The sequence below is a fragment of the Stigmatopora nigra genome, chromosome 18 (assembly GCF_051989575.1).
Source record: "Stigmatopora nigra isolate UIUO_SnigA chromosome 18, RoL_Snig_1.1, whole genome shotgun sequence".
NCBI lineage: Eukaryota > Metazoa > Chordata > Actinopteri > Syngnathiformes > Syngnathidae > Stigmatopora > Stigmatopora nigra.
This window is the reverse complement of record NC_135525.1, coordinates 10,118,872-10,132,838: the sequence shown is the minus strand read 5'-3', so window position 1 is coordinate 10,132,838 and position 13,967 is coordinate 10,118,872. Positions and strand designations below refer to the sequence as shown.

Below are 13,967 nucleotides of genomic sequence, written 5' to 3'. Positions count from 1 at the left end.
ATTAAATTTGAAGATTTTCAACCTAATGTGGACGGGCAAAGATGAGCTATACAGTATGAACTCTAGGGGGCGCTACTGCTCAACACAACCAATTTTGGCATGAATAATGCCAACAGTTATCTATAAACGAGCAAAAACATACCACTTGAAGAGATTTCTGTTCCAAAGGCAAGCCTGCGGCTATTTTGACAGCTTAGTAAACAATTCCATGCCCAGATTTGAACGCCTTTGTACATGACTCGAATCATTTTGTGGACTTTATTAAAAAAAGTCTTAAATAAAGGGAAAAAAAACAACATAGGAACCAAGACCTACCATAAAATGTTCATCATTGCTTCTGTAATTTGCTTAAAAGATAAATACACCACAAATTGATCTTAATACACAGGTATAAAATAAAGAATTGACATATTCTTGAGTGAGGAGGAGCATGTTCATGGAACAAAATGAAAATGGCAAGGCCCCGCAGATTGACCAACTGGTCCCGGCGGGTTCTGTCGGCGTGTCTACCGCTTTTGCGTTGGCAAGGCGGCACGAGGCAGCGCTTGCTCCTCCTCCTCCTTCAGACCCACCAGCCTGCTGCTCACCTCCCACAGCTTTGCAGCTGCCTCCTCGTCCAAGGCCCGAGGAGCCGGCTCCTTTTCTACCATGACGTCGTAATAGCGTCCCGTCACCCCCTCCAGTTCTTCGGCCACTGCCAGGTAGACACTAGGCTGGGCTCCCAGCTTTGGGCTCTTCACCAGGAGAGAAAAAAAAGGACCTGGGGAAGATAGGATTGGCATGAAGTGTGGCTCGAAAGCTTGATTGGGGTCACGTTGACTGGAAAATAACAACAATTTAGTTCTAATTTGTCAGATTTTTTTAAAAATTGAAGCTTTTCAGGGATAGGAGACCGCAATCAGTCCAGTCCAATTCTTTTCAACTGTGAAAATTCAATCACAAGCCTACTTACTGAGCACGGTGGAGGAAATTTGGGATTGGTGAAGGCCAGTATGGCGTCCAAGTTGGGTGGACACAACGCCGGGGTGCACTGCATTCACCGTGACTCCTGTGCCTTTTTTCACACAAGAACAAACATTGTTGACATTTTTAAACCCATCTTCTTCTCTTTTCCAAACTACTATGATTCTAAATTCCGCTAAAAAAGTGTACTTGCTTCTTCTCAAACTCACCTTGTAAACGCTTAGCCAGCTCTCTGGTGAACAAAACAATGGCTAGCTTGCTCTGACAGTACGCTAGCTTGGTATTAAACTTTTTCTTTTCCCAATTCAGGTCGTCAAAGTCCATCTCCCCGACAATGTGGGCGAGCGAGGCTAAGTTAATCACTCTGCTGGGGGCGCATTCTTTCAACTTCTCCAGCAGGAGATTAGTCAATAAGAAGTGGCCTGGGGACATAAAGAAGAAGCTATTATTAATTTCTCCTACAGAAATATTCCAATAAGTCTTGAATGAAAAAATAAAACACATCCTGACTGTATCTGATGTCCGGGCACTTGACTTTTTTATTATTTTTTTTTGCTTCCAATCTAGGTAATAAAAAAATAACAAAAAAATGAAAAATGTACCTAAGTGGTTAACTCCAAATTGCATGTCGAATCCATCCTCCGTTTTCCAAGCAGGACATCTCATGACCCCAGCATTGTTAATCAGTACATCCACCCGCTTTTCCTCTGTAAGGCAATAATAACATTTTAATCCATATATTCCACATTTTGAAATAAATAAGAAAAAAAACTCACTTTCTTTGATTCTTTCGGCGAACTCTCGTATGGATTTGATGGAGGCCAAGTCAAGGTGGCAGGCATAAACATGAGGATTCAAAGTATTACCTCGAATTTCTTTGGCGGCTGCCTCGCACTTCTCCATGTCTCGGCATCCCATAATAATCCTCCCACCTTGTGAGGACAAATAGAGAAAGAGTTTAATTTTAAATGCTGTTGACCTGATGCAAATTGCCAAACAAAAATTTACATTAATTTGAAGAGGGAATGAATTGTTATTCCAGAATATCCTTATTATACCTCTTTGGGCCAGTTCTTGTGCAGTTTCTTTACCGATGCCTGTGTTGGCCCCAGTGATGATCACCGTTTTTCCACTTAGCTTGGCGTTGCTAGGACAACGACCGCCAGTCACATGATTCCTGTCAAAAAAAAAAAAAATTAAAAAAGGAACCCAAATTCTATATAAACACATTTTTTTTTAACACAAACATTTACTAATACGATTAAAAATCAGGCAGAACAGTAGACAAATGTTTACTATAATTAGTTTTGAGGACATATATGAAGCTTTTAGGGGGACAATAACAATGTTATGACAGAAGACCCCAGTATATGGGGCAGGACAATTTGTGACTATAAAATACTTATTTGTAAATACTCACTTGAGTAAAACTGCACACCCAAAAACTGTTCCAAAGACAGACACTGGCAAGACATATTTGCTCATGGTCAATAAGTTTAGGCTAACCAAAACGTGGACTCAAACAGCAGCATACAAGACAACCGCAAGGTTGTGGGCGCTTGCTTGTGATGTCATAACAAGGCTAGGCATTGTGGGAAATGAAGTCAAATTCTATAAATGCGCTTTCAAGGGCATTGCTTTGGGCTATAACCAGCGTTTGTTCATTTTAATGTATTTTTTTGTTTAATTGTTAATTAATTTATCATTAACAATGTATACATTTAAGACAATAACTTACTGGCACCCGTAGTTAGACTCCAGCACCCCCGTGGCTCTCAAACTCGTTGATAAAATGGTGAAAAACAGTCCTTTGCCTTGAAAAAAAAAACAATCAGAATTGTGGGTCACAATTGTGCTTCAATTGTTGTCTGGGTAATTCAGTTTGTAGAGCAAACTTAAAGAGGCCATTTGAACTGCAGTTTCTACTGCGCCAATCATGTTTATAGAACAGCAATTTCTGGAGAAAAAGATGGTGAGGAGGAAAAGAAACAAGGCCAGGTGAAATTGGAGGTGACATAAAAAGTGGAAAAGTAGGACACCAAGCAGTGCGGTGGGTGGCATTGAGCAGACGGAAGACAGATTGTCTGCAACAAAGCAGCCCGTTACTCTTACAAACCTTAATGGCGTCCAAAAGGTGTCTTATCCCCCTTGGAGTGCTTGACCCTCACTGCTCCCCGCTGTCAGCATGAATACTTGACCTTCACTTTGATTAATAGCGCCACGGCTGCCGTGTTAGCCCGGATGAAACGGGTGAGGAGGGGGGTGGAGGTGGGGGTGGTGTCTTGCCCTATCTACTCTAATGCGGAACAGCCATTTTTTCCCCCTTCTTCCTCACAACTGGACCTAAAGTAGGTAGACAAAAAGAAGAGATGCAGAAAATTAAAACAGAATTGATTAAAATATGCACTGTAGTTGGGAAAACACTTAACAAATACCAGACCTAAACCCCATAGAACATGTGATTTTTTAACCTAGGACAGAAAATGACAAAAGAAGTTTTTGTGATTTTCATAACATTATTTGAGCACAAACTTGCGATAGACAGCGACCCATCCTGTTGGCTGTCCTAAAGCTTGGCATCAATCCTTCTACTGATGACGCTAATAGTTCTCTAGGGTGGTTTCTGTCATGTCCAAGCTGTGTGATTACCTTCACGTGGCAAACAGTGCTGGCAGGAGTGCTGTTATTCATCTTGTACAGTTAACAGGACATGCCAGTGCTGTGAATTAATTGGCTAATAAGGACAGTTGGCAAAGCTACTGCGTGAAGTGCTCAAGCTGTTGAATTATGCAAGAGTGGAGTACTAGCTTGTTCCATTCGAGTGCTCAGATCACTCAAACTACAATAGCGGGAGTCGTCACCGCGTAGTAATGGTTGGCTTGCGGATAGGCGCTGGGAAAAAAAAGACAGGTCGTGAGAGGTTAGTAATGAGATGTTGCGCCTAGTAGAATCACTACTTTGACGTCGCAATTAGAGAAACCATTGATTATGTGGGGGAAAAACAGAGTACCAGCATGAGAAATATGCATTTTTTAAAAAGATGGTGACGGATAATTGTGCATCATTTAGAGTAGGTCAACATTTAGCTGAAAAAAATCACAAAAAACAATACAAGAAAATACTTACATACTTACAAGATTTAAAAAAACATTTTTACATAGACAACTAACAAATCTGTTCTTTAAAAACCATGAACAATGGATTAACTCCATTGAAATATTGAAATAAAAACAGTATTCAAGTATTAGGAACAGTGTTTCAATTTTATTGGACTAGAAACATCATTGCATCCTTTTTTTTTCTAAATTTCTCCCATGCTCCATTGTATTTTAGTCTGGAGACTCCTTTTCAAAACAAAGATGTTTTCCTTTCCTTGAAAAGCAGTAATTAGGGATGAGGTAGGCACTAGGACCCTGGGCACGCTGAGTAGCGCAGACAGCAAACAATGAGGAGAGCCAAGTAGTGGGGACCAGGAGCAGAGAAGCAGGAACAACATCTGAGCCACAAACCCTCAGCATCCTTTGCGCCGCCCGCCAAACTCGCAGCTCTCAGATTTTTTAGATCGAGAGCTGCGCCAGAGCAGGACTAGCGCGTCTTGGTGTGGTCTTGACTTTCTTCTGTCTCCGTATTTGCGTATTTGTGAATGACTTGGACCCAAGTGGGTCATGCGGAACCGGCGGAGGAGCCAAAGATAAACACCCTACGGGAGAAAAATAAAAAGAAACAAGAGCGCTCCCGCGCTTTGGCAGCCGGCGGGATGCCATCGCTGCGTCCACCTGCGCTGGAGTAGACTGGAAGCCTCTCGAGGAACGAGAATGAGAGTCAATTGAGGAGCTTTTGCAACCATTCTTCGTCTTTTGAGTAATTTGTGGGACTGGAGGCGGATTTGTTCTGGTTTTTCTAAGACTGGTGTTCGGGTTCTTGCTGTGGTGAGAAGAATGGAGGACCACGGAGGAGAGAGACAAGCCCCCAGCAGGTGAGAGAGGGAGAGAATGATGGAAATAAAGGGCCATTCTTTTTCATTGGGATGGATGGGAAGCTATTAGAATGATAAGCGGCGGAAGCAATTATTCTTTAGGAGTTCCATTTGCTCAGGCTGACACAATATTTTCTTTTTTTCTTCTCTCAGTCGCACTATCTAAAATGACACCGTGTCGTAAAAGCTCGCTACGAATTGGTTCTTTGGAGTACAAGTAGAGTACTTTTGTGGCTTTTTAAATTCCAAAACACTTTATATCTGCTCGTTAGCTCAGAGAAAATCTTAAAGGGTTTTTTTTAGCAGTTACCAAAGCTTCAAATATATACATACTTTTATTTGGCTTCTGGTGTCTTATTAATGTAATTCTTATTTATATTGTGTTTAATTTTAATTATTATTATTTTTTAACTTTTTGTATTATCTATTTATTTATTTTTATTTTTAATTTATTTTGTATTAATTACATATTCATCAGTCATTTATTTATTATTTTATTTATATATTTTGTATTATTTATGTCATTTATTAATATATTTATTTATTTTTTAAATCGCAGTAACCATAATATACTCTTTAAAAAAAAAAGGTGTACCATGATGGTAGTAAATAGAACATAACAAAAAAAAAATGGCCAAAACGGAGAGTCCCATTAAAAGGTTTGATATTTTTAGCCAGTGAGGAAATGCTGATTTCCAAAGTGTGCAAACATGGTGTACGTATGTAGCCTGGAACGGGAGAAAAGAAAAGAGGCTTTCCGCCAAGCTGCCGTCACCATCTGGGAGCCAACAGCTGTCTCCTCCAATATCATTACTCTGCCTTGTCAATCAATACTTTGGCCAGGACTCTCAACACTTTTACGAACGAGACTCGATTTAAGCTCCATCTGATTTGAAATCCCAGCGTTCCTTCCCACCCTAACCCGATTCCTGCAGCGTTGCAGTCCACCCCGTCACCCCCCGCGCAACTATCGAACATCAAAGCATATGATACAAAGGGAAAGATGCTTACCTCTCACATTGGCTTCCCCCTCTTCGCTCCCATTATGTCCGCCGGGCATATTTTTTGGAAAAAATAAGTCCCGATTTAAGGATTTCTGACAGACAAAAAGACAGCTTACGTTAACCTTACATTGGATTTAGAGCAATGGGATACTTTATCATGGATAAAAAGTCATGTATGGGCTCAATTCCAGGCTGTATGGGTTTTCTATGGGTAATCCATCTAAAAAAACATGCATGCTAAGCTAATTGTGGAATGGGAAATTAGTTTATACTTGAAATTTTGTAGTTTTTTTGTTTAGAGGGAGATTTAAAAGCTGATGATTGAAAGAATTTGAGTTTTATTAGTCAATTATTTAGCGGTTTTTGGTTTTGAGAGGGTTTATCTGAGTTGCTGTTTTAAGACTGGTTTTGGAACGTGGGTTGAATTTGGAGATGAATTTGTGGATGTCCCGAAAGAGGGAAGAAGCAGTAATATGTCGCCGCTTAAGAATCTCAGCGTGGCATGATTGGAGCTGATTACGATTAGTGTTTACAGTCTAATTGCAACTTGTAATGAATTGATGAGTTCTGTTTGCAGGGATGATTTAAATGGGTAATTTAAATTTTTTTCCTGGTGCTGGGCTTGGGCCACACTATATAAAAAATGACTTGTTAAAAAAACAATCCTGCTCATTTGTTAGATCAATGTTACCTTGGTTTCCCCAATTTGTGAGTCGGTAGCTCTCCCGGCAGGACGTCCACGTCAAGGCGATGATATCTCGCCGCTGGTTTGCGGAACGACGACGCCGAGGGGGGCTCGGAGACATCGGCGGGTGGTCTTGTCGATATTTTATTCGCTTCTCCGAAAGGCCATTTGTGGGTTTCGGGAAGCCGAGCTGTCGGATTAAAAGCAAACATTTGTTTAGATGTGAGAAAAGACCATGACAGAAGGACAACATGACAGAGTACAAATACTTCATTCCATGGGATTGATTTGTTAGGATTTTTGGGAAGAAAATGCATTCTGCAACCCCCAAAAACTGCCGATCCAAACAATCCATTTAACGCCCAATTAAGTACTACAAGACTTTCTGTGTTTTGAGCAATTATCTTCGAAAAAGTGAGATTCTTATTCGAGCGTTTTGGTGTTGATTTTCCCAAATGTTGTCATTCAAATGTGGAAGAGTCGAAGCGGTCATCCCCGCCGATGACTCATGGCGCCAAAAAAAAATAATAACAACACGTCTGTTGGTGTAAAAAGGAGGAATGAGTCGGAATGGGTAAACAAAGTAAAGCCGCTGACTCGGATCCCTTGACCCATTTTAGACATACTCATATTAAAATGCATTTGTCATCGTTAATACCTTTGTTTTCATATCTTGTGGAATATAACTAAGTCTGCTGTCGAGGTTTTTTCGGGTGATATTTATATGGAAAGTAACATTTTGCTAAATGGTGAGAGTTACACATTGAGAGTTTTTGGTTCTGTTGATTTAAATCTCTAAAAATCAGAACAATTGCCCACTGGACGCCGCCGTCCTAATTTCCCCGGGCTGTACTTTTCAGGAAAGGAAGATTAGAGATTATTTTAAATCGGTACATGCTTAAAAATGGTTATTAGGGGATATGTTGTGGGTTTGACAATTTGTCAAGAGGATCAAAACACGGCTCACAAGTAAAACAAGTGCGTGAGCTGCTTTAAATTGCTTGCAGATTATTGGACAAGGCATTTAATAACTCGTAGACGGCCCACCGTTCGTAAAGCGCGGGTGGCGAGACGGCGCCATATTGGGATTATGGAAAAATAAACTTTTAGCTGGAACTGAAAACAAGTCTAATCTTCATTAGAATTTGATCTTAAAACTAAGTTAGCAACAATAATGTCCCCCCAGAAAAGATCTTCTATGTAGCATCCCTTCCACTTTTTAAATCTCCCAAATAATCGGATTATCTTCCCATCAAAGAATTCAACTTCCCCCGCGAACCTTGGGGGCACCATACTGCGGTTTGTGGATCCCACCTACCATGTCGCGTATCACCACACTGGATTCACTTTTCCAGAAGAAAAAAAACGGGCACACGGCATCCCACCACCAGGGGGGAGGGGCGCTGCTTCTTCTTGCCCATGTGGAAAACAGAATCATGTGATTAGCTTCATCTTTTTATTATCATTGAATTTTAAAATCATTATACAGTGAAACATTTCATAGTTAAAAAGCAAAATATTCAAGTTAGCATCGCTAACGTCAACAGCATTGCAATACATTCGCTACAATTAAAAGGGATGACAAAAATGCCGGCTATTTTTTAAGTAATATCACGGTGCTACTGGTTATTGTGTTCTCGTGTGACTTGATGTTCCAGGTGTACCTAATGAAGCGCCCCGAGGCCTAGGGAGAAAGTAGGTTAGATTAAAAAAGAACAACAAGCTTATCTGCCGACCGCCCAGTCAAATGGGCCATCAACTCAATTGCTCACACTCATTTTTTTTACTTCCATTAGTCTGAGCGTGCCGCCTGATTGGATGGAAAACAGAGTTAGACTAAAGCATGTTAAGCTCAGGCCCCATTCTTTATCCAATTTCCCCATAGTTATTTATAAAAAAAAAAAACAAAGTGCCGTGAGACAACAGATATTTCCTAGAAGGCGTGTGGTGTATTTTACCGGAATATACCCCCCTTAAGGACTATTGATTTATTTCCCATCACCGTTGGCAACTAAGTGCCGCGAGGCTTGTCACTCCAGGCTCCTCCCCTTTTGAAGACAATCCTTTGAAATAGATTTGTATGATAATGAGAGTCCGTTTTGTGAGTTACGTCTCCTTCGAGATATCAAGTATGAAAACAAGATGCACGAGCAAATACTTGGAAGCAATTATCTGGAGCAGGTATTTTCTCTTGCGGTCGAGGTGGAAAATCGAAAGTGGGAAAAAAACAATTACGCGCAATGACGAGCGCTAATAGTTATTATTATGGGTGTTTGCCTGCCAGTTTACAGCAATAGCCGTGCAATCCGTTTGGAGTGGCTTTTACTAACTACTAAAGAACAGTCTACTACAGTTGATACTATTGTACAAAGTCATGGGGATAAACCTTATATAACAAATAGAAGAAAATAGCTTTACCATCCACTAAACAGTTCAAAATTTAATACAATGTACAGTAATCCCTCGAATATCGTGGTTATTGTAGACCAAACATGGCTGCGAATATTGAAAAATTGCAATGCAGGGTGCGCCTAATCTAAGTTTTCACATTTTTTTGAACTTTAAAAAATATACATGTATATAAAATGTTTTCTTTAAATATAATTAATAGCGAGGAGGAAAAAAATGTGATAAGTGGAGACTCGATAATCAAGGGATTACTATACTGGATACATTTTGAAGTAAGAGCCAAAGCATAAAAACATTAAAAAAATAGTCACTTTAAAAATCAGAACTGGACAAAATGTTGCAAAAGCTGACATGGATTACCTTGATGATAGTCAATCTATTCATATCGGTTCTGCCTGGAATTAAAGTTCTGTTAACATCAGATTGCATAATTTCAAGTATATGGGTATTGAGAGAAGTTTACGACTACTTTTTGACCTACCTTGCCTGGGGACTATGAAACCAACAATCTAGTGACAGTACCAGAACAGTACAAGCATTTACAGTACAAGAATTAGACAATACTTACATCCAAATAAGGCGACTAAGTATAAATTCGCTGTGCTTTAAAGGGCGTGCGCTAATGGTATCAAAAAATGCTGACAATGGGTTCTCTTTCTCTCTATTAGTCTTCCACACAGTGTCAAGGCCAGCCTATCGCTTTCCCCGACGGGACCGGCCCGGGTGGGAAGTGGCGGTGGCTCGCCCACGTCCAAGACGGCCCCCTGCCGAGGCGGGGTGCCGGTAGAGGACATGCAAGCCCTGGCCATCAGTTCACTGTCAGCAGCGGATGTGGCCAAACAATTTGAGCAGATTCGAGAGTTGGGGAAAGGCACGTACGGCAAGGTGGACTTGGTGGCTCACAGGGGTCAAGGTCAGTCAAGGTGGGGCGCCATGGTGGGATTTTTTTAGTAGTGGGTTGCATTTTTGACCTCTTCTCACTTCAGGCACGAAAATGGCCCTGAAATTTGTGACTAAAAACAAGACCAAGCTGAAGAGTTTTCTTCGGGAGTACAGCTTGACCGACTCGCTGAGCTCCAGCCCCTTCATCGTCAAAGTCTTGGACGTCCTCTTCGAGACGGAGGACAGCTACGTGTTTGGACAAGAATACGCTCCCGCCGGGGACCTTTTTGACATCATCCCCCCGCAGGTAGCGCCGCCATTGTCGTCGTCCCGGTCTCCGCCAATCATCGTCAGCGCGCCGACGGGTGTTCCGACGGTGTGCTTTTAACGAGATCTCTCGGGAAGGACGATGGGGATTTTTTTTCTTTTCTTCCTGGCGCTTTGCTTTGGAACTATTTTCACTGGGACGGCTCATTAAAATTGCCAGAGCGGCAGAACAAAAGGCGCCAGTTTAAGTCGACTTGGCTTTTTCCGATGGGGGAAAAGAAAGAGGGAAAATAAAAAAAAATCGCTGTTCCTTTCATGCTGTTTGTGTTTTGCTAACGGCTAAAACATTTTTTTTTATACTCAACTATTGGGACACCAGTTTAGTACTGTAATAGAATCAAGAATCATGTTAGAAATGAAGTACATTTGTTTACAGCATAACATTTAGGTTTTTGGTTATTTTAGTCATTCATTTCTACATTATTTTTGACACCATAGATTATTTTAGAGACATTTAGAAATAAGTATAGATGAGTATTTCAATATTTAGACAGTCCATTGGTAAAAATATACCATATATTCTAAAATACAATACAGTAAGAATGACATGTTTCTGGTGAACAATTGCAACAATATTTAAGAAAGTTTTACATATTTACTTGAATCAAGTCATGAGACAAGCAAAAAAAATAGTTTATCTGTCAATGCAACAAAACCGAGATAGACAACTAATAAAAAAAATTCCAATAAATTGAAATGAATAATTGTACAACCATACATTAATTCTAAAAGTCAAATACAGTATTCCCATTTCATTTTTCTATTGTTTAATTTAACAATTTTTCGCCATTTTTCATTCCCTTGCTTCCGTTCAGGTGGGTCTCCCCGAAGAAATGGTCAAACGCTGCATGCAACAACTGGGCCTGGCCTTGGACTTCATGCACGCCAAAAACCTGGTGCACCGGGACGTCAAGCCGGAGAACGTACTGCTCTTCGACCGCGAGTGCCGGCGCATCAAGCTGGCCGACCTGGGCATGACCCGGCGGGTGGGCTGCCGTGTCAAGAGGGTGAGCGGCACCATCCCATACACGGCCCCCGAGGTGTGCCGGGCCAACCGCGCCGAGGGTTTCCTGGTGGCCGCCAGCTTGGACGTGTGGGCCTTTGGGGTTCTGGTCTTCTGCATGCTGACGGGCAACTTCCCCTGGGAGGCGGCCTCGGCCGGCGACGCCTTCTACGAGGAGTTTCGCCGCTGGCAGAAAGCCGGCTGCCCCGCGGGGACGTACCCGTCCCAGTGGCGGCGATTCACCGACGACGCCCTGCGGATGTTCCGGAGGCTACTGGCCGCCGAGCCGGAGAAACGCTGCGGCGTCAAAGACGTCTTCTGTTTCGTCAAGTACGATCTGGTGAGCGAGCTGAGGCGCAGGGCGTCCTGCCGGGCCAAGAGAGGGGAACGTTCCGGCTCGGGGGTCTGCCCCGGCAACTGCAACCCGTCTTCGTCCTCTGCTTCTTCTTCCCGTTCCACTCAAAGACACCCGGAGCCCTCCACGCCACCGGGGACCACCTGCCTTCGCCCGGCCCCCCTGAAACGGAGTGTCCTCTCCGACCCCAGGGAGGAGGTGGCTCAGCACCAGGCTCCGGGACGGGATAAGACCAAAAGCCAGATGGTGATGGCCACCGCCATCGAGATCTGCGTCTGACTTGTCCGTCCAAGGCGGTGGAAGAGGATCTCTGTTCGAACCGCAATGAAACGTCATCTACCAGAAGCCAGGACCTTCTTCAAGACTTCAAGGATGGACAACCTAAACTGGCACCATGTCAAATAGCATCCTCTGCTTATATGTCAGTTGGGCTGACATACCAAGATACAAAGATATCAGACCTTTTGAAGAGAAAGCAGATGTCCTTTGTCTTTTCACTGTACTGTGCTCTGCCTATCAAAGATGGCGACTCTTGCAATAAAGCAGGCCTTTCTTCCTGTCTGGATCTGGAGCAGATTGCGCATTTTGTCCAACCTCCAATACTAAATCCAAGAGAGGCCTGCAGTCCGGCTTGGCTCTGGAGATTGAATCTTGGGCCACTTCTTTCTATTCCTCACATCTTCTAGAACTCAAAGTCTTGACATGGTTGAATTCCAAGGGAAAGTCCTTTCTGGAGTCAGCCACAGGGCCCAATAAAGGACTCGAACACAACCCAATCTGTGCGTGACCATCTTCCACTTGTCCAATGATCTCATTTCCAATTGACTTTATCAGGGAGTTAGCAGGACTGTTACCCATAGATCCCTTCCAGTCATTGGGGACTAGGGGGAACACTTGTGGACGCAGGTTGTCCTTTGGCATTCTAAGGAAACTGCTCCATCTGTACTCCTTTCCCAATCCCAGGGTGAAGCACCTGAAGTTTAGGAGAAAAGTCCAACAACACATTTAAAAGCTCGCAGCATCTCAACGACAAAAGGAGCCTCCTTCCACAACTCTTCAGTGTGCCCTGGCAATTGTAATTCATCTTCTTCTTCTTCTTCCTTGCACTTCCTGGGAAGACAAGAGCTTTCCTCTTCTCTCAGAATTGGCCAGCTTTGCTTCTCAAACAGAGCACGGATGGACGAGTTCCTTCCCCGGAGAATTCCCCGAGACGGGAACGAGAAAAAACGCCAGATGGCAACGGCCCTCGTGATCGGTGGCCAAGGATGTACCGGAGATCTTCTGCGGACTTTACTCTTTGGCGGGGACTGATTTTCAGTTCCCGCCGGGGAGCAAGTGCCGAGACGATAGATGGAAATGACTCTCAAACTTTTGAGTAATATAGAGAAGCCAGATCGGGAAGAGGTGCTTTTCTCGGATTTTCCAAATGACTTGAGGGGCCGATAACCCGAAGCAAAACGACCCAATGCATCTCTCATAAAAATCAACGACCATGTAGCACTTTTTACCGGCCACGTTTTTTTTTCCACGTGCACCATCACCTCAGGAGCCTCCAGTGGAGGATCACTTCCTTGTTTTATTAAAAACCCATTCCCGTAAATCTCTTTTCCGCGGCCGGGCGGGCAGACTGACCAATTCCATTTACCGGAACATTTTTACGAGAAACCCACAAGCGCTAACAAGCAGACGTTTTACTATGTTTTTTTTTTTCCTACTTGTGTGTGAGTGACTGTTTTTGGGTGTGTGTGTATGTGTGGGTTTCTAGCACTAAAGCACAATGTTTCTAATGGATGTGGATCTCCGGCGCGCTATATTGTGGAAAGACTTATGTTTTATTTTGAAAGTGCCGTGTCTTATCAGGTAGTTTAAAGATGTAGCTGTACTCACTTTTTCTAAATCTGGGGATTTAGATGCTGTCAGGTCAACGCAGTGTATGTAGCAACTTGAATAGGACGGAATTACAGTTCGGAGTATCGTTAGCGATACCGTTAGCTTAGCTCGATTAGAGTTTGTGAACAAGTTTAACATGGTAGCGGATTATTTTTCTTCGACTGGAACAAACCAGCTTACGAGTGAAAATGTTTTGCAAAAATGCTTCAATTGACCAAATTGTAAGCCCCGCCCTGACATGAATTAGCATAACATACGTTGAGACGTTAGACTAGACTATGTTTTGCTAAGGTGCTCCAGTTCCAGGCTCCTATATTTGATTTTTTTCCAAGTTAGTTACCGTTATTTTATGTTAGCGATTGATTGGCTCCAGCTTCCAAACAGTTGCGGCTAATTACGATTGGGCGCCTGGTTTTCATCTGATGGTAGACTCGTTTGCTTCTTTGTTGGCGTTGTTTTCATCTCGCCGCGAG

General features: G+C 42.7%; 2 protein-coding genes across 8 annotated transcripts in view; one reads left to right on the top strand and one right to left on the bottom strand.

The window, feature by feature from the left end:
- Positions 1-13,967, bottom strand: part of LOC144211280 (retinol dehydrogenase 13-like) — a 28,998-nt gene that overhangs the window by 187 nt on the left and 14,844 nt on the right. For 3 of the 7 annotated variants that reach the window (XM_077738381.1, XM_077738379.1, XM_077738382.1), the window contains 12 exons: positions 7,947-8,040; positions 6,635-6,818; positions 5,951-6,035; positions 3,613-3,855; positions 3,080-3,306; positions 2,702-2,777; positions 2,022-2,140; positions 1,740-1,895; positions 1,566-1,670; positions 1,173-1,385; positions 953-1,054; positions 132-760 (listed from right to left, as the gene is read on the bottom strand). In XM_077738381.1, the coding sequence (XP_077594507.1) occupies positions 507-760; positions 953-1,054; positions 1,173-1,385; positions 1,566-1,670; positions 1,740-1,881 (816 nt within the window). In that variant the 5' untranslated portion in view covers positions 1,882-1,895; positions 2,022-2,140; positions 2,702-2,777; ... (3 more) ...; positions 6,635-6,818; positions 7,947-8,040 and the 3' untranslated portion in view covers positions 132-506. Of the gene's footprint in view, positions 1-131; positions 761-952; positions 1,055-1,172; positions 1,386-1,565; positions 1,671-1,739; positions 1,896-2,021; positions 2,141-2,383; positions 2,551-2,701; positions 2,778-3,079; positions 3,307-3,612; positions 3,856-5,950; positions 6,036-6,634; positions 6,819-7,946; positions 8,041-13,967 lie in introns of those variants that run through there. The other 4 variants (XM_077738380.1, XM_077738383.1, XM_077738378.1 and 1 more) reach the window with 4 other exon arrangements.
- On the top strand, positions 4,389-12,288 carry sbk1 (SH3 domain binding kinase 1). Its single transcript, XM_077738375.1, has 4 exons — positions 4,389-4,939; positions 9,706-9,950; positions 10,024-10,226; positions 11,062-12,288. The coding sequence occupies exons 1-4, from the start codon at positions 4,902-4,904 to the stop codon at positions 11,881-11,883; spliced, it is 1,308 nt and encodes a 435-aa protein (XP_077594501.1). The 5' UTR covers positions 4,389-4,901; the 3' UTR covers positions 11,884-12,288.

Bases quoted from the DNA above. Each gene is read 5' to 3' on its own strand.
- sbk1 (XM_077738375.1), top strand. From the start codon at position 4,902: ATGGAGGACCACGGAGGAGAGAGACAAGCCCCCAGCAG. The intron at 9,951-10,023 runs GTCAGTCAAGGT...TTCTCACTTCAG, and splicing joins GGTGGCTCACAGGGGTCAAG to GCACGAAAATGGCCCTGAAA. The intron at 10,227-11,061 runs GTAGCGCCGCCA...GCTTCCGTTCAG, and splicing joins TTGACATCATCCCCCCGCAG to GTGGGTCTCCCCGAAGAAAT.